The sequence below is a fragment of the Anopheles funestus genome, chromosome 3RL, assembly GCF_943734845.2.
Source record: "Anopheles funestus chromosome 3RL, idAnoFuneDA-416_04, whole genome shotgun sequence".
In the NCBI taxonomy this organism is placed as follows: Eukaryota; Metazoa; Arthropoda; class Insecta; order Diptera; family Culicidae; genus Anopheles; species Anopheles funestus.
In genome coordinates, this window is record NC_064599.1 from 12,801,884 (window position 1) to 12,824,403 (window position 22,520).

Consider the following 22,520-nt stretch of genomic DNA (forward strand, 5'->3'; position numbering starts at 1 on the left):
CAGCCCGCTCATATCCCCCCCTTTTCCCACCAGCTCACCATTTCTCCATTTGCTCACGTTTTTATCGGGGAGGGAGGGATTTTCCATGGTCCTATTCGCGATTGGCATCATCAAGTTGCATGCCTTCCCGGCATCATTCTTAAGTTTTCCATCGTTTGGATGTGAATTTTTCAAACCAACACACAGAAGAAGAAACAAAAAATCCCATCACGTTTTAATGTTTAATGGCACCACGCTTTATACCTTCCGATTGCAACCATCCACCGGGCTTACAATGGGATAATAAGTTTTCACGTGACTTTGCTGACAAAAGCAGCAAACTATTGCGTTCCGCGGGCGAGTACGACAAAAGGAAAAAAGTCCAACATTTCGATTGCCAAATGATTGGAATTGCCGGGACTTGCCGGTCGTCCAATAAAACGCAAAGCCTTTTTTTTGGGGGGGCACTAATCGACGACCCCAAGAGTACGTTTCAGGACATCGCACACCAACACCCACACACAGACAGTGTGCCACAGTGTGGGCCGTAAAAAGTTAAATGTCAATCAAATGGTGTGGTTGTTAGCCATTTTGCTAAATTGATGCCAATTTCGGTGCTGTTGCATCATCCTACCGTCATTACCCGTGGGGGTCTGCATGCTGCCCACCATCAAATCGTTGTCATTATCGTCAGCACCATCATCATCATCATCAGGTTGTGTGTGTGAAGTGACCGACTCAGAACGAGTCCCGATCGGTTAGCATGTTAACGGACATGGTAGTTTTTTTTTTGGTTTTTTGCTACTCCGAAATGTAGTCTGTTATGTCTTTGGTTGGGTTTTTTGTTTGTTTCTTTGACGCGTTCTGGAAATTTTCATAGTTGCAGAAGTTTCCATGCATCCAGAGTTCGTGTGTTATTGATGGTGTTTAGCTTGGCATTGTTTTCCGTGCTGTGGGTTACCGCCCGACCAACGAAACTTTGGCCCTCCGGATGAACCAACGACTTGGGGATTTTTATGGCTGAGTTTTTCTTATGTTTCCGATTACCATCGATGGGCTTTTTTGTTGTTGTTGCTGCTGCTGGTATGGTCGGTTCGGTTCGGTAACCATTCCGCCTTCTAGCCGGGGTTTGCGTCCGTGTGTCTCGATATTCGAGCTCAATTAGGCCGAATGGTCGTTAAGGACAATTGGGTTCTGCCTTTGGCGCTCTTTTTTTTCGGTGTGTGTGTATTACTGCTCTCGTTAACGATGAAGGAGGCAAAGGCCATGCCTTCGCAACACCAATGCAACGGTTTGGTGTGTTTTGCTGGATGCTGGAATTGGTTAAAGTGTTGTCGTATGCATCCTTCCTGGAACTATCTTTTTTTAACAATAAATGTTTTGTTTGCTTACTAGAAGCTAATATTATAGACTTATTCGTACCCAATTTCTGTTGCAAAAACAAAAAAAAAACTCCCCTTCAATTAACACAATTTTTGTCCCCTTTTTTGAGCATCTTCACACTGTTCAGTATATCGCATTTAAATGCAATTTTTGCATAAAACAACCATCATTTTCAATCGTTTATACGGTATGTTTTTCCTTCTTTTCCTTACACCGAGTGCACATTCATTAGCGCCCTAGCAGCCATCGTGGAAATGGGGGTTTGGGGGGAGGGAAAAAAATAAACAAAATCGAATCAAGATTCGTTTCCGTCGCCAACCGACCGGGAAAAACACTCGACTACAAAAGCCCCCATGGCGCCGGAAATATGGTTACGGACATGGAAGATTACACCTTGTTTTTTCTCCTTTGCGGCCACAGGCAGAGGAAACCATTATCGTTCAGCGAGAATGGCGCAAAGTTGCATCGTTTGGCGGGAATTAGTTGCAATTAATTTATTAAATTCATTTAACCTGTATTTTTTCTTTCCCCTCGATCGTGCTTTTTCCTTTTTCGCACCTGGAGGACAGCGTGTTGACAAGCGGTTGTCGGTGGTTATGGTCTAAAGCCCTTGTCGTCCGGTGCTTTGCTCTGGTTCCCTTCTCTCTTTCTCTCTCGCTTCCTCTCTCTCTATATCGTCCAATCGTCTGTATCTGTTTGGTCTATTTTATTTTATGAACGCCATTGCCGCCATGCAATGCGAAGGTGTCAATTTTCCTACCCGCCGAACCGGGGGCCAGGTGAGATCGCGCCGTTTGACACCTGGCGGTCCCTGGAACTAACAGCCACGCCACTCAGGGTGAGTCTGATGATGTTTCTGATACGGTTTGAGCCGTTGGATTACAACCGCACTGGGATGGCACGTTGATGACGACTGTGCGCTCGAGAATGGTTACGGTTACGGAGGGGTTTTTGCGTCAAACCGACCGAAACAACTGACCAATGTTGGTCTCCTGCGTCTTATTGCTTGGGTCGGGGGGCGGGAGGGTGGTTTGTTTGATTGGCCATGGACGTTTGGGTTGGGCACAAGTTCTCCACGAAAAACGCGCCCGACATACGAGGCAATTAACTTAATTAGAGATCAGTTAGTATCTGTCAGTTGAACAGTTCATTACCTTTTATCGACCATATTGTGGGTGACCGTTGATGTCTCGTCAACACCACGTACGCGTTAGTTTGCTCAGTGCGCTTAGCCGTTAGTAGTGCATGCGAATTGTGGAATTGCGTTACGCGATTGAGCTACGTTACATATGCTTGCGGATGTTCATTCGCATGGAGCAGGTGTAAGAGTTTCAATAATGTCTGTTAGAATTTTAATTAAAATGATAAATAGCATTTACGCTTGTTCTATGAAAAGTAGAAATAATTTAGAAAAAAACACGGAAATAAACGATAAAATTTTGATTGAATAAACTAGTCAAGTTCAGGCAAAACTTTCACCGAAAGTAATCGTTATTCATATCACGCCAAATATTCATTACCAATTTCCCCCTTACGGAGCAAGTTCTTTGGTAAACGAGGTACGCTTAAGGCATGATTGCTCCCGTAGCGAGGTAATAAGCAGAATGCAAAAACAGTTCTTTAATATAATTACACCCATTTCAAGACGCTCATTTACAACTATCGCCCGGAATCACCTTCCCGGGTGGTGGGTGAGTAGCGTTTTCGGTAGTGTTTCCGATTCAGGCTTTGCTTCCAAACTTGCTTCAAACGGGTTTTTCGTTGGAACAGCTTTACTTCGGGGGTGCTTTCTACACGCTAACACCGGGGTTTCGGGATGAGCGTTCAGTTTTGGAACAACCATTAAAACTCTTCACTTCACCCACCAGCGCCCATGGGGGCGAAAAACCGATGTTCCAATTTGTCCAGTAGTTTTCGAGAAAGGTTATTTCAGTAAGGTGGAGTTGGGTGAATGGGTTTTCAAATAACTACCAGCCGCCAAGGAGTGTATTGAGAGACAGACTTTTGAATTTGATACTTTTGGGGGTTGGGGTTGTTTGGCGGGGATATACTTCAGAGTTCCGCAAATGGTTCTCGCAATGCTGCACTGATTCCCGGTAGCGCTGTCTTCATTCATCGTGCCCATTCCATTGACCGGGACACCGGCCGAGGTCAGTCCGAAATGTATCCCATTACACAAAGTGAAACACGGACACGGAGCCAACCCATCGTTATCGTCAAGCTTGATCCCGTCTTGCTTTTCGCTAGTCTTCTTTCACCCTTCTTCCTTTTTGCGACGGTGCATGGACCGAGGTTACCGACGCCATCGTCGCCATTTAGGAAGATATCTTCGAACGCTCGCGAATCGTGATAGCGCGTGGGCGTAAAATTCATTAAATTTGCATAATTACACACTTTACGAAGGAAGTCAGCCAGTAGTTGGCGGAAGTCACCAGTCTCACCTAGTAACCGGCAAGCAACCGGCAGTGTGCCGTCTCCACTTGGGTACACTGTGTACTCGCGTACCATCGGGTCGGGTACCAAGAGGTTGGGCCAAAGATTTACTAGCCCAAATACAATCCCAGTGTGTCACATTGGGGCGCTGGTGAGGGGGGGGACGCAGGTCGGGTCGGTCGGGTGCACTGGCACTGGGTTATTTTTATTGCTTACCAGCGTCAAAGCACCCGCACACAAACTTTCTGCGGGTTTTTTTGTTGGCGACTGTATGTTGGAAAGAAGAAGGAAAAAATAAAAACACACGCAAAACCGAAAAGCATTTCATTTCAACATTTCTGCTTTTACGCGAGGGTGTCAGTTACCCGTTTAATTTTTTTCCCTCCCCGCCTCCCGTCCCCTCTCTTCCGCCGCTGTCGGCTTCTGCGTCGTCGTCACCCCGTTACTCTCCGGGAGGGGTGGGCAGGAAAATCGGGACAGCAAAATGAAAACGGGAATGTGTTTCAACACCCGTGCCATCGGGAATTTCGGAAGGGCTGTTGGACATTGGGGAGTGTCTCCCTCCTCCCCCCTTCTTCCCTCACGACGTCACCACTCCCTCTTTCACACGAACCGTGGAAGTAAGCAGGGAAGCTGGTGAGTATCCGTTTTCTATTTACCCTGCGGAAAATGGAAAATGTCGCAGCCCTTGATGGGACTCCCATCGGTGTATGTGTGTGTGTGTGTGTGTACGCGGCCCAACAGGGATGGGAATGGGTGTGGCGAACGGTAGAAAAGTGAAGGCCCGCAGGGAAAGAAATTGTTACCGTTTGCGACGATTACATCATCGTCGTCGTGCTTCGGGTCCGTTGCTGGGCTAAAAATAGGTTCCAGTCATCGTGTCCTTCGGTACACGCTGCCGGCGTGGGTTTACCTTCCGACTGGATTTCTCTCCGCATCCCCCCGCTTTTTTGCCTCAAAAGAAGCGTTATGGTTCTGGCGTAGATGGTACAACGCAGGACAGAGCTTCAGTGTTTGGAGGCACACAAAATTGGAGATGGCTGCTTGCTGCATCCTCAATGTCTCAATGGGATGGAATTGCAATATTGAAACAAAGATTGTTTTTTATCCTTTCGAATTTCCTGAATTTTAGCTTGATTTTCTTAGCTCTTTCTAAAGAAAATCATAATTTGAAGAGATAAAAGCTTTGTACTGCAGCACATTTTGATCCAGGATATTGGGCAAATCTCTAGAAATGATCCTTCTAATGCCATTCAAACCGGCGGGGTTGTCCTAGAAGCGTTGTCATCTAGTCGTGGAGAGAGCGGTGTATGGATATGCAAGTGTCTCACCCTGCTGTCACTTACCATCACACTGCAACCAGCACGGTTGACACAGTGCTGAAAGAAACCAGATATTGCTGTCATCGTTCGTTCTCTTTCAATCGGCCTCCACTCACATTTGGTAGCGTAGACGAAAAAAGGACGACACGGCAAGAATTGCGGAACAGCACGGTACGGCTTCCCAAAAAAAGGAACCAGACGGCAAACGTCACATCGAGTGTACCCTACAGCACTGAGTAATGGTACGTTGCATATTTTTCCCCACCGGCCCTTGCTGTCCCTGGTTTTCGTAGTGCCCGTGTGCGCCAAAAGAAATTAACCTCTGCGGGACCATTTGCTCGATTCGGATGGTTCTTGTCTAGGGGTGGTCCCCCTATGCACTGGGGCAAACTGAGGATACCACACCCGTCCACAACCCTCCCCCCGGGGGCGGGGTGTGAAGGCTTGAACTTTTTTGGCTCTAGACCCGCGTAATGCCGTTCCTACTTGCCGCTACTGTTGAAAATGTAATTAAATTAATTAACAGTGGAAAATGAAAAGCTTCCCTACTGCACCGAACCAGCACTGCGTGCGCTGGATCATTCTGGCGCTACTCCGTGAAGTCGCACTGACACCTAGGGGGGGGAAATGGGAAGATAAAAAATATGGACACGTATCGTCGCAACATTTCGGTACCGGACTGGTTTGGAAGTTAGTTTGTGTGTTTCTCTTTTCCACGGAAAATGCAAATTGTTTGCCCGAAAGATGAACTCGTTGTGTTGTTCCTAGCTGCGATGTTCTGAACTCTCTTGGGGATGCTGAGTTTTGGAGTGGTTCCATCCATCGCTCGGTGGCGCGATAATGAGCTAGGGTAAATATGAATACGGTAGATGAGTTTGAGGATTGTTTTGACCAAACCCTTGGCAGACTGACTGAGTGAAGTGAATTGGATTGCTGTAGTGGATTTATAGCTGCAAAGTAGTTCAAGTTGCGCATACATTTGGTGACATTTGTTTCATCGAATTGTTTAAAAGTCATTGTACTTTTAGTGATAAATTAATTCTATTAATATAAGAAAAGCTAAATCACAAGAAATCCAATGCTTTCTTCATCGCACTAGCGTGCCAGTTCAGGTACTCTTGGAAGAACTTACATAATACACACCTTTTTAATGAGCTGAAGCACTCAAACTCGCTACCGAAGACATATTGCACTCGGTGGACTGGAAGTATATGGTAGCATAAAATATCTTATCCATCATTCTCCTACCATTCTGTTTACCTGTTTACCTGTTCACCCTGACGAACCTGCCTTCAAAAATTCACAAACAGCTCGCCGGAGATGACGGATGACAAATGGACTACTTAATGCGGCACGGTTGCTTCAATCTCAACCAAGCAATGGACGGTCGTAAGGTCTTGCGCCAGAAGGACGCACCGTTGTCATCTGCGTTGGGTTTGAGTTTGAATAAATTTTCAAAATCCTAGTCGATTATTCAATCCGCTAGGAGAATTTATGAACTTCATTGTGTTTGAATTTTAACAGGTCGCTTTCAAACTAGATTCGAATGCGTGGTGAAATTTCCGATGGCAAAGATCAGCTTGGACCGGTTTCAACAGGTTTCGAGAACGGTGGTTCAAATTCCGCTGTCAACAGTGAGGTTTAAAGGGGAATTGTTTGGATGTGGTAGTGTGTATGTTGGCGATATTGGTGCTGAAACATTAATGTACCATCTTATAGTGGATGAAAAATGAACAATTTTACACACCTTTTGCTGGTGAGAGGTGTTTTTACAGCTAGTTATTGCTAGCTCACTTTATTCTTCCGGTTGATTGCTGACACATGAACTGTAAGACCCAAGAAAGCGTCCGGAATCCTTGGGGAATCTTCCCTATCTGGAGGATATTAAAACATCTCTCCCAACCATGGTTAGCAGCATCACAAACCCCTTTGGCAGACGGAACGGGGTACGTTCGGGCTCGGTGGTGAAATTTAATATTCCGATTTCCGTGGAATGCCCCGGGTCGGCCATGTCTGAGTCAGCCCTTTACGGTTGGTGATGGTTGAGTGATTGTTTTGGGAATATGAATATCGATCAGTTTGTGTGTTTCGCTCTACATTTGCCATCGCTCGCTCATTGTCCGTCCGCATCACATACAAGCTACCAGAATGCTTTCAGGGCTGCCATTGGCACACGATGCTGTTTGATGAAGTGAAATGAAGATTTAGTGGTTTTGTGGTAAAAGCAACCGGTTTTATCAGTGTGTAAGGTTGTCGGTTTTTGGTTGGCGCGTTTTGCATGCATTTGCGGGTTACTTAAAGCGATCCCAGAAACACTTGGAACGAGACATATCACTCACTTGTGGGATGAGTTGTTAACCGAAGAAGGTCTTACGGAGCGGAAGTTTCAGTTATAAAATATTTGTTTTAATTAAGCAGCACTTAGGAGTATGCGGACCAATTTCTAACGAATTGTTTAGAAGCTTTTACCTATATCGCATACGTTACGAGCAAAGTAAATGATGGATAAAGCAAAAAAGAGCTTTTAAAAATATATTTGTCATTCATTCATGTCTAAAAGCTACTCTTCATCTGCATAGTCAATTGTATAGTAGATTAGATTTTTTACTTCCCAAAAACCAGTATTTTCATGTGTGACCGATGGAGGCGCCCAGTCCTTCACTTCCAACTGCACCAACAGCTCTTAGTTTTCCTATTTATTTTTATCGTTTCGATGCTGTCGAAAACTCTCATGGAACATAAATTGAATTCAATCGATTTTGCATAAAATATCGATCCGATGCCTCGAAAGCTGATGCTGGACAAAGTTTTTTTCCCGTTTTTTTTTCGTACACAAACCGAATGTGTACCGATGCATGGTTTCGAAATACGACGAATTTCCGTACTCCGCCTACCGTTCCGTATACACATTCACGAACGTCAAAACGTCAGCACGAAATTAATATTCATGGTTGAGCTGTGTTGTATCGGTTGGCGATCTCTTTCAGCTTCCGACCGCACTGCTTCCTTTCGGCAAACCATTCGCTCCGGGTTTCCTTCCCCCCTGAGATTACCATTGCCCTATCATTGGCCAGGCGGGCATAAATCATTCAATTTGCAATTTTGCTTGCACACACTAATCGTTTCTTACACATCCGAAAGCCGGTGATGATGCGGACGAATTGTATGCGGTGGCTCGTGTGAAATGCAAGCAAAATGTGTTCCCATGTCCATGTTCTGTTTCCATCGAAATGGGAATTGGTTTTTGCTTGTGTGTTACAAAACTTTGGTCTATGGCAAGATGTGACTTGCCAAAAAGCCTTTCGAGACAAATTTAAATACATCCGTGTCCGCTGTCTTTCCTCCAAAACGGTTTAGCTCGGTATATAAAAAGGGAACACAGCACTGAGGAAATGTGAGGGCAGAAGAAAGTCAGTTACTTTCTTACGGTTGGTCGGCAAAGGCACACAAGGCAGACCTTGTGCTGTAACTGATAATTTCCTTCCTTGCAGAGTGTGAAATGTGGCTTACCGGTAGGTGAAAACTCATTTGAATAATTAGAAACACACAGCCGAGGGTGTGGAAAGAAAACCTTTCCATCAGCCGACTCTCCATCTTCCGACTGTCGGCTGGGTAGATGTGGTAAAGAAAACAACATTTTCCCGTTCCCAATTTGCCGAACAAACATACGAAAGGCCACCTCAAGCAAAACACAACACATCTTCTGTTTGAGCTTCTTTTCATGTAACCTTTTTTCTTTCTTGTTTTGCTCCACGCTGCCATATTGCGTCGAAAGCTTTGTTTTTCCTTTTTTCCCGCACCCTTTCATTTAGCTTTTTCTCTCACTATTCTGAAAGAATTTTGCTTCCATCGGTCCATTGCCGGTGCTTTCGTTTGTTTTACCGTGTGGCATGAATAGCATGAAGGATGTGTAAATTATATTTCTCGATTGTTGGCTGTGGGGGGTGCGTTTTCGACGGTTTTTGTTTTCACGCTTTACACGACGAGCTTTCCATTGTTGAGCGCAAGCGTTTCGGTGAAGGTAGCGAAATTTGAAATTCCGTGAAAATAATGCAACGGATCAAAAAAAAAAGAAAAATATAAAATGTTCAACACAAAAGTTAAATCACTTGATGGATTCTGATGAAATGAAAAAAGGAAATGTGAAAAAGAAGTGAAAGGGATCATATTTTAACATTCTTCACGTCAAAACTGGCAGTTGCATTGGTTTGCTGGTGGGGTCAGCCGTTAAGCATTGTTCTGGCGGAATGAAAGCGATACAAAACCGATTTTTTATATTTCTTCCAAATGCCAAAAATTTGAGTTGGCAACAAATTAACGTGATAAAAGATAAGACAATCCATTCAGATATAAAATGCTGTACTTTAAATATTAATTAAAGAAATAAAAAATATAAAATAAGAAAAAAAAATAAAATGAAAATTATGATAAAACAAGTCTTAACATGAAGTACTTTTCTGTTTTGCTTGAAGGATTTTTATTAGTTTTCATGATTTTTAGGCGGAAACCGCCTACACCTTCACCAAAACAATGATTTGAATCAATTCAAACACAAATTCAGCCATGGTTCCAGCAGCTGTTTCCCGTTGGCTTAACTTTTTTCATTGACTCAAAAAATCAACTACCCAGTACGATGTCCTTATCGGAATGTCGTTGCCAAAAAAAAGGCGTAAATTTGCACCCAATTCACCCTCGAACACGTGTATGCTCTTTACGGTGGCGGGAACTAACTTTTTTTTTGTTGGGAAACAACTTTTGGTTTTTTCGGTGGGGAATGGCGCAAAACACGTTTGTATCCTTCCACCCATCCACACTTGTTAGTACGAAAATCCGGTGGTGCGATTGTGAGAAGTTTTAATCAAAAGGTTCCATGTCCCGGCCCCACGGTAGGCCATAAAATTTACGCATTATTACCTTCGCTCGTTCACCTTGGTTTCGGTCGGGGGAGGTGGACGCGTGATTCAGAAAGGGGAATTTCGTTCAATACACGAATCGACGGGTATAAAAAAGGGTAGTTGAACCATGGCGCTTGGGAAGTGGTTCGATTTTGTGGGGGGGGTGGAGAAAATCGCTCGTTGCCTCATTCTCGTTCAGGTTTTCTTGGGCCACACAATAGCGTCTATCGTCTTGATTCCATTCCCCAAAAAACGATCGCACGGTCTAAAGCAGTGGCCCGGGCTCAGCGTCGGAAGTTCCCTATTCCGGAAACGTTTGTGAAACTGAGAGTGAGTTAGTGAGTCCTTTGGGGCGAATTCGTTTGGGGTTTTCTTCTTGCCCTTTCACACCCCCCCATAACACCCCTAAAGGCAGGTGAAGGAAAGAGCCATTCATTAACTCAGCACTTCTTTTATTTAGTTTCGGCATCGGCTTTGTTTTCGCAGAGAGAGAGGCTCACCGGTAGCCGATGGAGGGTGGCACGTTTGGATAAGGGTTTCATCCCTCCTCCCCTTTGTATTTTCGCTGCGGTTGCGGAACTTCGCTAGTTCACTTTTCGCTTCTCGAACGTGATCCTCGTTGCTGTCGGATGCTGTTACCGGATTCTTCCATCAGTGCGCTGGGAGTTCGGGGCGATTGCAGTGGATGATGGCGTTGTTTGGCGTGTTGTCACCCGAAAGGATAAACGAAACCAAGGGAGCTATCCTAACGTCGTTCCGTTTCCGTTTGGCTCGAGCCTAACCGAAGTCGCTCTTGGTGGTTTGGGGTGGTGGTGATGGTCTGACGCAGAACGCACGTTGACTTTAGTGGATAAATTCTGTGCACACCTTGTCCTTCCTGCATCGAAGCCGGCGAAACCCTTTCTCCTCCCAAAAAAGAAAACAGATTTACCTTTCTTCCTTCCTGGGTGGCAAGCTGGAATAGAGGTGTGGGGGACAGATTTTGGAACCTTTTTAACCTTCCTTTGCTGCTGTTTTTTTTTTGTTTTTTCGGAGAAATATTTTCGATTTCCTTCCCACACCATCACGTATTTTAGCCTTTCGGGAAGTTCCGTTTTACCTAAGGGTTGATCGCACATAAGAAACATACTGAATATTGGATTTATTTTTTCCTTTCTCTCTCTTTGATGCGGTTGCCCTTGAGCACTGTTCAAGCATCACATCGAGCATGTATGCGTTTGTTTGTTGTTTGTTCTGACGCCAGTCTGTATATTGAGGTTGTTTTGATATCGCTTACAAACACAGTCCAGCTCCTCCCAAAAAATAAACAGGTGCCATCTAGCTCTTATGGCGTATTTGTTGAGTTGAACTTAATCAGAACGCTCGGAAGTGGCTCTTCCTACGCCGCTCGCTCAATTTCGCACAGGTGCCATCGAACGAAAGTGGCTGTCTTAAGGTTTGATTAGAACGACAGCATGATATGAAGAGATAAAAGAAAACCGGATCCGCCGCCTAATCCTTCGAGGTGGTTCGGGTGTGCGCCCATGTTCCACTTGCATCTGGGTGCGAAAGTTTCCGGCTACTTCCGGCCACAGTAAACGATAAATGAAATTAAAACGGAAACACGAGAGAGAAAAAAAAGGAAGCTAACAATGGACCAAATAAAGTAGAAAAGTGGCAAAAGTTTAAAATCCCCTCTGTTCGTCACTGTGGGAGAATGCAAAATTAAATTCTAAATTTGTCAAGATCAAGGGAAGCCCTTAAATAATTCCCTGCTGGAGGGGGGAAGTTGTTTCCTTTTTTTTGTTGGGAGAATTAGCTTCACTGTGTACATTTGGTGTCGTCGGTTGTGAAACTGTTGCAAAACTAGAACGATACCAGCCACTTTACCAGGCACGCTTGTACGAGTTCCTGGGGCCCCCAAACCATCGTCCGTACGAAACAATGCCACCCCGATGGCAAGGTTTGGCTTCACCGGTCGGGACCGGCAGGGACGGCATGGCAGCCAAAGTCCGAAAGCTGCTGACTTTAATAATTGCTCCCGCCTTTCAACGCCTCCGTCCCTTCCCAGGACGGGCATCATCCCTCCGGGATCATATTGACGTGAAGCTACACTTCAAAGTTTCTCATCGCGCGAACTTTGGGCCCCGGACCCCGGGTTTATGTGGAGCGAAATATCACGCCGCCCGGGACCCATCGGGTGGAAAATGGTAGCAGCTGAACTTAAATTGAATAAGAAGACTTGCACGCTACGGTCACCTCCCCGGACTGTCCAAGAGTGGGTGTGTGTGTGTGTTGAGGGCAACCGTTGAGATTTAACTGTCGTTTGCTGTTGATGACGGTTTGACGCTAACAAAGAGCGTCCGGAACGGCAAAACGGCACGACAACGAGCCAATCGGTTATTTGGCGTTACGCCGCGTGCCAAATCCCTTTTTGCAGAAAGCAGCATCTTCGACAACCGGGCTTGTGTTTAGTTTATGGGTGGTTGCGGTTGCTTTTTTTCTTGCTTTTTCTCCCCTGGATGTGACCCGGGGTTTTTGGTCAAATATATGCCAAGCTAGCCAATATTTGAACTAGCTTTCCATTTTTTAAGCTCTGGCAAAGACCTCCATTTGGCAAGTGACGCACACTCGGGTGGATGCGCGCGTGTGTGTGTGTGCTTTGATGTTTCGCTCTACCCGAAGGAAAGGGTTTCACAGGAGAGAAAAAAGGGCCACAAAATGCGTTACCTTCGCTGATGAAGCGAGATTGAAGCCGAACTCGATCTTGATCGACGGGATGGGTTTTAGTTTTGTCAACATCATCAGATGACCTTTGACAGTGGGCGGAGGGGTGGGCTTCGTGGAAAAGCCGAAACTCACCGATTGGCAATTTCAGGGTTCAGATTGGAAATGGATAAATTCCGATATGTCAACAACAATCTTGCAGGTTGATAGTGTTTATTTTGACGTTGACGGAGATGCTTTGTACGATTTCTGTTCAGCTTAAAATGGAAATAAAATTTTACCAAACTATACAAAAGCTTGGGAAATAAAATCAGTACCGGCTCTTGATGTATGGTAGCTAAATGCACATATTTTTGTGAACTTTAAATATTTATAGAATATTTTTCGTGCGTTTTTTTTTTTTTGTTTCGTTCAAGTCGTACCATATTACAAAAAATGGTTGACCTAACGGGCCGCTTCATCCTACGATAACAACAAGAAGACATTTGCTGAATGCCAATTTAACGGCAAATTGGCTCTCTGAAGGCCGATTTCCTGCCCTTAGTGTTGTTTTGTTACTCCATTTTATTTCTCTTTAAAACAAAACACAAAAAAAGCAAAAGTTTAGCGATTCGTTTCCGGGCGTTGAAACGGGATCGATTAATCGGCAGGAACTTAATAGCTTGCCACCGTAGAAAAACAACGTAACAAACTGGCTTACGGGAAAATATCAGGGAAGGAATCAAAAAAAGGAAAAGAAAGAGAAAATGAAAAGCAAAACCCACCGTCATCTTCACACGGGTGTGTTTCGTTTGCTTAATGTTTCCCAAAGATGTTTTCCTTCCTTTACCGCCAAAAGTTTTGCTAGCTTTTTGTTTCCAGCAAGGATGAAAGAAAATTTCAGAATTAGCATTTCTCAATTAGCATTCGCAAAACATTCGGCCGTAGGTTGAAATGTTTCCGTGCCGTTGTTGCTTTTTTTGTTTTGTTTATTGCTAATGGCTAATTATACATCTTTTATTTTCGTTTCTTTTGTAAAACATTGTGCATTTGGTTTTGGCCGGTAGTATGGGCAATCTCTTCTTTCCAAATGCGTTACAGAAAAAGAAGTTCATTTTCACCCTCTTTTTTGAATGTGTTTGTTACTAGATACTATGGGGTGTTTACGTTGTGAAAATATATATTTTTTGTATGTTTTAATCCGTCGTTTGTGCAACTTGTGCTGGAATTTTGTTGTGACATTTTTCTTTGAAATTAAAGTTTCTGAGTTCCAGTTGATTAAATAATTATTTAATTTTTCCTACAAAAAACTTTTCATTTTTTTATAACACTTTTTTCGTACAGTTCTCCAAGTCACTGTAGAATGGATTTTTAGTTTAATAAACAATAATTTTCATACTCGCTGCACCTACTGGAATTTCCCCGAGAGAAATGACCAAACATAAACAATAACCATGTAGTAGAGCGATTTCCATCACTCACCGCCCATCGTAATGTACCTCCCACTTACGCCATTTTATTTTTGTTTTGCTGTCCACCATCGTCATCTATTCATGCATTCCTCCATTTCGTAGGTGATCGTGCATACAATCGTGCATACATGTTCCTTTTTTTCGTACAACTCCAGCACGTCCCTGTCGGTGTTGGGTGTCGCAAAAACAAACCAGCCACCGTCACACTTACGTTTCTTCTTTCCCATTCTAGATGATGACGGGAATGCTAGTTTTGACAGCACGAAACTGTCGAGACATCACTCGCACTCTCTCAACGGTACGGACGCGGCAATAATGCACCTAGCGCCGCCGCCGCTCGAAGCCGTCGGATCCGATTTCAATACCATTCAATCGTCCGCGGACCATAACCGAAACTCTGTGAGCCGTCAAAGTCTCATGGGTAAGCTTCGGCGGACTAGTTTTGTGTGGGACGCGTGGGATGTTTTTTTTGTAGTCTGGGTTTTTGATTTTTTTTGTGTGTTTTGGTTTGACAATACTTGTTCATGATGATGTGTGATGCACCAGTCATGTTTCGGTTCATCTTTAGTTTTTCCTACTCCTTCAACATTTATGCATTTACGAAGGGCGCATGGAGTAGTCGATGCTCAGAACAATTTTTCAGGATAACATCTTTCATCTGTGTTTAATCCAACCGTCATTTTGTTGGAATAGGAAGGAATTATTATAGAGCAAGTATTTTCCACCAAATTGCAGAGCTTTTTCACTGCATCAAGAATCAACTTCTTGAGCTATGAAAGTTACATTATTTTTGAGAGATACCAAAGAAATTAGGATTCATTCATTACGTATCAGTATTGATTGGGAATTGAAATTCCTTTGTTTATTACAGTGTCCACCATCCCTTTCAACGCTGACTGTAACTTGTAATCATACAAGTACATCGCAACCCTTAAAACCCCTTTCAACTAAGCATCGTTGTCGTCTGAATATCCTATGTCCTCCCGCACAGTGGGTTCCCTCTTTCCATCGTCCAGCAAATGTGGTTTACACTCATGAAACATCAGCATAACACTTTCATTTAACTCATATCTTCTCACCATAAAGTGCGGAAAGTGCCTTTAATGGTTGTGCAAACCTCAATATACCCAACCTCCTACCCGTCCGGCGGTCTGTCTGGCCGTCACATAAAGCGGACGCATATCCAAGGCTTCCGGTTCGGTTGTGACTTCTTGTCACACGAATGGCATGATCGTTACCATCGCCACCATCGTAATCATCGTTCCCATCGTTTCCGTTCCTGGTGGAACCGGTTGCTGGGTGCGTTCGATATGTGTCTTTGTGTATCTGCATACGCTGAGTTATTTCTGGTTATGTCTCATCAGCAACAAACACCCCCTAGACACAACCTACCCCCCGACACGGGTGCGTTTTGCACACAACGGTACGTCTTTCCTGTACGCCGGGTTTTGCACTTGTATCGGAACAAACCCCCCCCAGGACGTCATTGGCAGGGGACCCACACACACACAAAACCGTGAAATGATGTTTCCGAAACTGGGCAAAAGAGAGCAACCTATCAGAAACGATAAATTGGAATACATTATCATCCTTAAAACCATGCTCCCGGTTCGATAAATGTTATCTTTCGTGTGCAGGCGCACACCATATCATTAGGACGGTTGTAGTTAGACATTCGACGAGGGCGAAGTGTCTTTGGTGCTGAGGTCCGTCTCAGGTTAGCTTCCGGAACCGTACCGAAACGGTGCCAATTAGCGATAAAGACCGGATGTTGTTGTGAGTCTTTGATAAATTTGCGTCTTAATTTTTAATTCCACTGATGTATGACGAACAGAGGAAGTGTCTGCTTTGCTATAATTTGCTATAAAACTATAATTTTATCATACAAACAGTTATTGTTAGCCAAAATCCTTATCAAAGCATGAACGTCCTTATCAGTAAGGTTGAAAAAATTTATATCCTCAACTTATCTACCAGTAGAATCACATCCCCATAATACAAGCTACTCTACCGATATATACCATTTTTAACCTGCGATAAGGCGTGGTACGGAAATTCTAACACACACAAAAGCATTAAATTTACTGCGTATTGTCCCAAGAGATGAAAGAGAAAAAAAATACCAAAATCCGTCTTCAGAAGCTTTTTGCGTTCGAGACCACCGGGGGGCAATAAAAGCAAAAGTAACACAACAGCACTGTTGTACGGCAACGGATCAAAACCCGCACGGACGCAATCAAAAACCAAAGCCAACGATACCCCTCTTTGGGGTACCCTCGCGGTCACTCATAAAGATACACCGTACGTACCTAAAATCTTCTTTGTTTCGGTGGTGATTGAGGGATGTGAATTCTGGGGCGAAAAAAAAGAAAACTTCCCTCCGAAAAATTCACGGAAGCTGCTAATGTTTTTTTTGCGGGTGGATTTCCTCACAACAACACTACAACGATTTGCGTCTCCTTTGCTCTCTGTTTCATGACTTCATGCTTCAGCAGTTGGGGGAGCACCGAGTCTTGGGAATGAAGGTTCAAATTAAAGCCACAAAAGAGCACCGTCGTCCCTGTGCCGTTGTGTAACCGTTGTGTGAGGGAGGAGATCTGGGGTTTGCTCGTAAAACTGACACCCAACCGTTACACCGTCTTTCCGTTGTCTGGTTAATCTGGTAATGATGAGCTATGACCTATGGACATGAAGAAACTGGATACACAACGGGTTATGGCATGTGTCTGAAGGGATGCCGTGCATGCTATAGAGCATTTGTTTTAATGTAGCGAAAAGGGATAAGCACACATCATCTGTTTTCAATAGTAATAAATTTTATGTCCCTACACCTTTTAGCCATGTGTGCGCACCTGACTGACTTTTGGAGAGGTTAAAACTTCTGTACACATTGAGGGACATTCGTCAGATTGGTTAAAAGTAATTCCATTTGTTTGAATAAGCAAGATTAAAATTATGGTTGCGTAACAATAGTTCTTTTTTTAAGAAGATTTCCGTCTGATCTTTGACAAAACAATTCTCTGCCTAAATCTCCTTCGCCTTCAAAGATCAACTAATTCGCTGTACTTCCTCCTACTGGACCGAAAGCGATATGATTATTGTGGCTCTTGCTATAATCACCAAGCCTTCCGTTATCGTAACAAGCAAAAGGAGGTAACATTGCGGCATTACAAAGAAAACAAGCATTACATTTACTCTTCACCTGCGAGCACACCGAATGCGCCAATGTCGTACCGGTTTTGCCATACCGCCTTTGTCACGTATGGGAAGAAAGTTAACCCTAACTTTTTACGACCGTGTTGATTTTATGGCACACTTACCGGGACAGACTTTTACTTTCACTCTTTGTTTTATCGTGCCTCCCCTTTTTTCCTTTATTTCACCCTTGCTACTCCTCCTCCATCCCATACTGTCATTTTCCCCCCGTTTGCGCCGTCGTAGAAAGTTCCCTGTAACGTACACCGTATAGCGTATGTTTTTACGATTCCGACGTCTTTTAAGACGTTGAATCGTTCCACCTTTTTTCTTCTTCACTGTTTTTAGTAAGATCCGCATTAAGGCCGTTTTTTTTGGTTTTGGTGTTCGCATCACATCACATCTTTTGCAGATATCGTCAGTTCCAAGCTAGGCATGTCCGGCCCCCAGCTGGGCCAGAGCATATCGCAGCAAGGATTCTTCTCGTCCCGTGACAGCCTCGCGGCCTCCGGTACGTCCCGGCCCCTCCACTCCCATGTATCCGCCACCACCTCCGAGATGGATCTGTCCCGGAAGGACAGGAAGCGCGAGCGGAGCAAGCTGAAAGCGGGCGATCCACCGCTGCTCGGTTCGTGGAGCCGCACCGGGCCCCGCGAATCGAACGCGAACGCGATGGGACCGTGTGCGACACGAGCGTCCACCAACCATCTGGCCGCACCGTGCGGTACCGGTACCGGCAGCACCTGCAACGGAGCGGATCGATACATGTAAGTTGATGTGCAGGTGTTAGGTTTTTGCACGCATTTCGGGGTTTTTTTGAGTAGAAGTTGAGAAAGTTAGGCCCATTTCTGGATTCTATTTAAGTTGCAGTGGAATATAAGATTTCAAGGTTTTAGAGTTCCCATGGAAAAGATAGGACCATTTCTGGATTCTTTTCAAATTGAAGTGGAATATGCGACGGTAGAAATGGATTTTTGTCTAATTTCTGAATCTTGCAAATTTGTAAGTTAAGACTTCAAGGATTTTGAGTTGCAATAGGAAGGATAGGATCATTTCTGGATTCTTTTCAAATTAAACTAAAATTGATCAAAGTTGATCTAAAATTGATGCTTTTGAACATTTCCTGAGAATTCTGTGGTTATGTGGAGAAACCTTGGAAAACAATCAGCTTTTAAAAGTCCTAGACATTGGGAAGAATTTCAGATCTATTACGATTTATTCCACTTCAACTTGAACAAAATCCAGAAATGGTTCTAACTCCTCCACTTCAATTAAAAAACTACGAAATATTGTGAAAGCACGAAAAAAATGGAGTTACTTAAATTATTCTTCGCAATTTCGCAATTCAGCTTGAAAATGTTCCATATCTTTCTCACTTAAACTCGAAACTCCTTGTAAAAGTCGGAATTTGAAGATGCGTTTATTTGCTATAATTAAATGGCGATTAAAACATATATTACAGAAACAATTAATTACTAACTTGCTTTTAAATATCACCAAACAAAACGTTTTGCATTACACTTCAATAATTCAGCAAATGTAAAAAAAAAATATTATCTTTCCAAACATGTATTCAACGCAAACGAAACATTGTGTAGCAACTCGTTTCGTTTCCGCTATTGTTTAAATTAATTGCAATAAAATATGCACAGTAACGAGAAAATCCCACAGCTGTACATAGCAGAAACAAAAACAAAACAAAAAACTGCTGACGAAACGTTCGAGCGAATTCATTTATATTTATCAATCATCAATAATCAATAATCGATGATTCGATTATTGAACGGTGATTCGCCAATTGCCACACTTTGCACGCGCGTTATGCGCCCATATTATTATTTCCATTATATTTCAATTCACACAATACCAACCCTTTTTTCTGCATGGCCGAACAGGCAGCTTGGTGGTAGAAAAGTATTAAATTGTCTACCGCAGACCTGTTTCAATTGTTGTTGTGTATGGTTTTTGTACCCATACTGTGGAAATCGATTTTCTTCACTATTGTTGCTCTTTCAGCAAACGTTTTGCATTGAGTGTTATTACAACTGTCAAATTATTTGCTTCCGCTCAATGTTTTCCCACACAACGTATAGTTCATGATTGAATAGTAATTAGTTTGTTTTTGTTTCTTCTTTTTTACCCCCCATTGTCACCTAGCTTTGGACGCCGGTCCGGATGTTCGACCACGTCCCGCAAGTCGAACGGACGGCGGTGGTCGTTCGTGTTCGACCCGGCCGGTCGGCTCTGCTACTACTGGTCGATGGTGGTGTCGATGGCGTTCCTCTACAACTTCTGGGTGATCATCTACCGGTTCGCGTTCCAGGAGATAAATGGCGAATCGATCGTGCTGTGGTTTTGTCTAGACTACTTTTCGGATTTTTTATACCTCGTAGATATTCTGTTCCACTTCCGTACGGGTTACCTCGAGGACGGTGTGCTCCAAACCGACTCGACCAAGCTCCGGCAGCACTACATGAACTCGACGACGTTCTACATCGACTGCCTTTGTTTGTTGCCGTTAGATTTTTTATATTTATCGATAGGCTTCAACTCGATACTGCGCTCGTTTAGGCTAGTCAAGATTTATCGATTCTGGGCCTTTATGGATCGAACCGAGCGGCACACGAACTATCCGAATTTATTCCGCTCGACCTCGCTGATACACTATCTGCTGGTGATCTTCCACTGGAACGGTTGTTTATATCACATTATCTATAAGAATAATGGTTTCGGCTCCAAGAACTGGGTCTACCACGACTCGGAATCGGCGGACGTGGTAAAGCAGTACTTGCAGAGCTACTACTGGTGTACGCTTGCCCTCACGACGATCGGTGACCTGCCCCGGCCCCGTTCGAAGGCGGAATATGTGTTCGTTATCGCGCAGCTACTGTTCGGACTGATGCTGTTTGCGACCGTGCTCGGGCACGTGGCCAACATCGTCACCTCGGTCAGTGCGGCCCGGAAGGAATTTCAAGGTAAGTCAATAAATTCAATTTTTGTTCCCTTCTGTAGTGCTCTGGGGGGGGACCGGGAAATGGGGAAGATTTTCCCACTTAGCGCGAAACACTACGTAAACATGTTTGTTTTGTGAGCAATTTCACAGCAGAAAAAGACGTACATACGAGTATGAATATTTAAAATGGTCCTTAATTGGGTTACATATGTCGTGAGAGGGGACAAAGTATGATACGATTTGTTTTTAGATTCTTATATTTGTAAACAATCATCTAACGCTTAATTTACACAACCATTCGTTGGAGTTCATAACGAGAGTTCCGATTCGTTCGTGCGTAATGCAACGATTTACTTTTGTACCACAGTTGTCCTCGGCAACTAACATTTGTTTGCAAATGGATAAATCTGTTGTTGTTTTTTTGTGTTGGTGTTTTGTTATTTTTGTCACAAGATTTATCATCCAATAACCGTCCCGATAACGGTGCGACATCGATAAATGTGCTCATCAAACTTTTCCCGTTTGACCGTTGGTCCCCCCGTGTTGGTCCCAGCAGGAACATCAGCACTTGGGCCTGGGTGTACGGCCTTTAACACAAAAATGGCGTTTGTACAGTGTGCCAACATAAAACAAAAGCACCAATAAAAAGGGAAAACGAAGACAAAATACATAAACGCCGTCGCAACTAATACGGGAAAAGTCGATTTCCGTGATGGATGATGGTTTGTTCAAATTAAACACTCCTTTTACTGGACCGAACACCTTCCATTGGTATTCGGTGAGCTTTTCTTTTTTTGTTGTTGTTGTGGAGGAGAGACCCATCATTGAGGAATGGGAACCAATCCGGATTGTCAGCTATTTGCTATTCGATTTCGGTGCTTTCCGGTCAGCTTTCTGCTAGTGCTTTTGTTTGGGGGGTTTTTTTTTTGCGGCCATGGGGGACCAGATCGGAGTGAACCAACTGCGGTGCTGGGGAGATAAATTTGAATAAACAATGAAATAAAAATTTATTTCTACCGATCATCAATGGTGGAGTGGTTTTTTTTTACCGCTCACGCGCATGCCTTCGCTTTGGTAAGGGACCCCATGGGTGTAGGGAGGAGGGAGAGGATGTATTTTATCACATTTTTCGATTTAGCCACTCGTCCGGGATACGAGATTAGGATCGGAAGAGCCATGGTGACTAAAAATCTTAGTCACACTTTGCTATAAATTGAACCCGGGGATGCGTTTTTTTTGTTGCTTCTTCCTGAAGTGAAATTTTCCCCAAAAAAACCCCATGAGGGACCGATGGAACGTTATTTACAGTGGGTTTTGTCAAAATGGTTGTAGGCCGTGCTTAGTGGGTGCCTCCCTTCCTGAGTATGTACAATATTCCTTCTGACTGCTCAAGTAGGGCAAGCGGGAAATAAAATAATACCCCCAAAAAACACATGCGAACTTTCGAGTACCTCTCGAAGAATTGTGTAATCTTTTTTTTTTTGGTGAAACGGGACGATTTTTATGAGCATACCCAAGGGGTGGCCCTCGTAACAACCCTCGACAAACGTTTCGATGCAGGAATGCAATTTAAAGGCGTGTTTAACTGTTCGAATAGAAGCATCGATGACAAAATATAAAAAAATGGAAGCACATGTTGTGGTGAATAAATGTTTCCATTAATATTGTGTCGCTAAGGGGGAGAAGGTTTATAGCACTTGGGTGATATTATTTGATGCTTGCTTGTCGAAATTTCAAAATCGATAGAGTCACTCTTTATTTGCATTGAATATTGCTTTACGAACTATGAAAAATAAAATCAATGTCAAAAATGTTTTAAACACCTCTCCTCGATTTCATAGACGCTTTTCCGAAAGCTAAAATCAAAAACTCTCTCCAAAAAAAGAAACTATAAATAAATTAAATTAATTATATAAGTAGTTTTCCAATCCAATTCCAATGATTTAAACAACTCTTCCGTTTTCTGCTCGAATCGAACCATTTCTATCCCGTGTAGTGTCGAGAGTATTTTTATATCAAATTAAATTCCATCCACCGTACTCTGCACCGTACGCAGAACGATCTTCGCCTGTCGATAGGGACGTTAGCGTCCGGTACGGAAATTATCTTCCGATCGACTTCAGCATTTCATCCCCGAATCATCTCCGCCAGCTTCATCTCCTTCCTTTCGGTTCGCTTGTGAATAATAATTCATTAAAATGAC

General features: G+C 43.7%; 1 protein-coding gene across 5 annotated transcripts in view; it reads left to right on the plus strand.

Moving 5' to 3' along the window:
* Positions 1 to 22,520, plus strand: part of LOC125771438 (cyclic nucleotide-gated cation channel alpha-3) — a 101,942-nt gene that overhangs the window by 40,327 nt on the left and 39,095 nt on the right. For 4 of the 5 annotated variants that reach the window (XM_049442061.1, XM_049442066.1, XM_049442063.1 and 1 more), the window contains exons 4-6: positions 14,402 to 14,590; positions 17,777 to 18,131; positions 19,522 to 20,339. In XM_049442061.1, coding sequence (XP_049298018.1) covers positions 14,402 to 14,590; positions 17,777 to 18,131; positions 19,522 to 20,339 — 1,362 coding nt within the window. The remainder of the gene's footprint in view (positions 1 to 14,401; positions 14,591 to 17,776; positions 18,132 to 19,521; positions 20,340 to 22,520) is intronic. The other variant, XM_049442065.1, reaches the window with a different exon arrangement.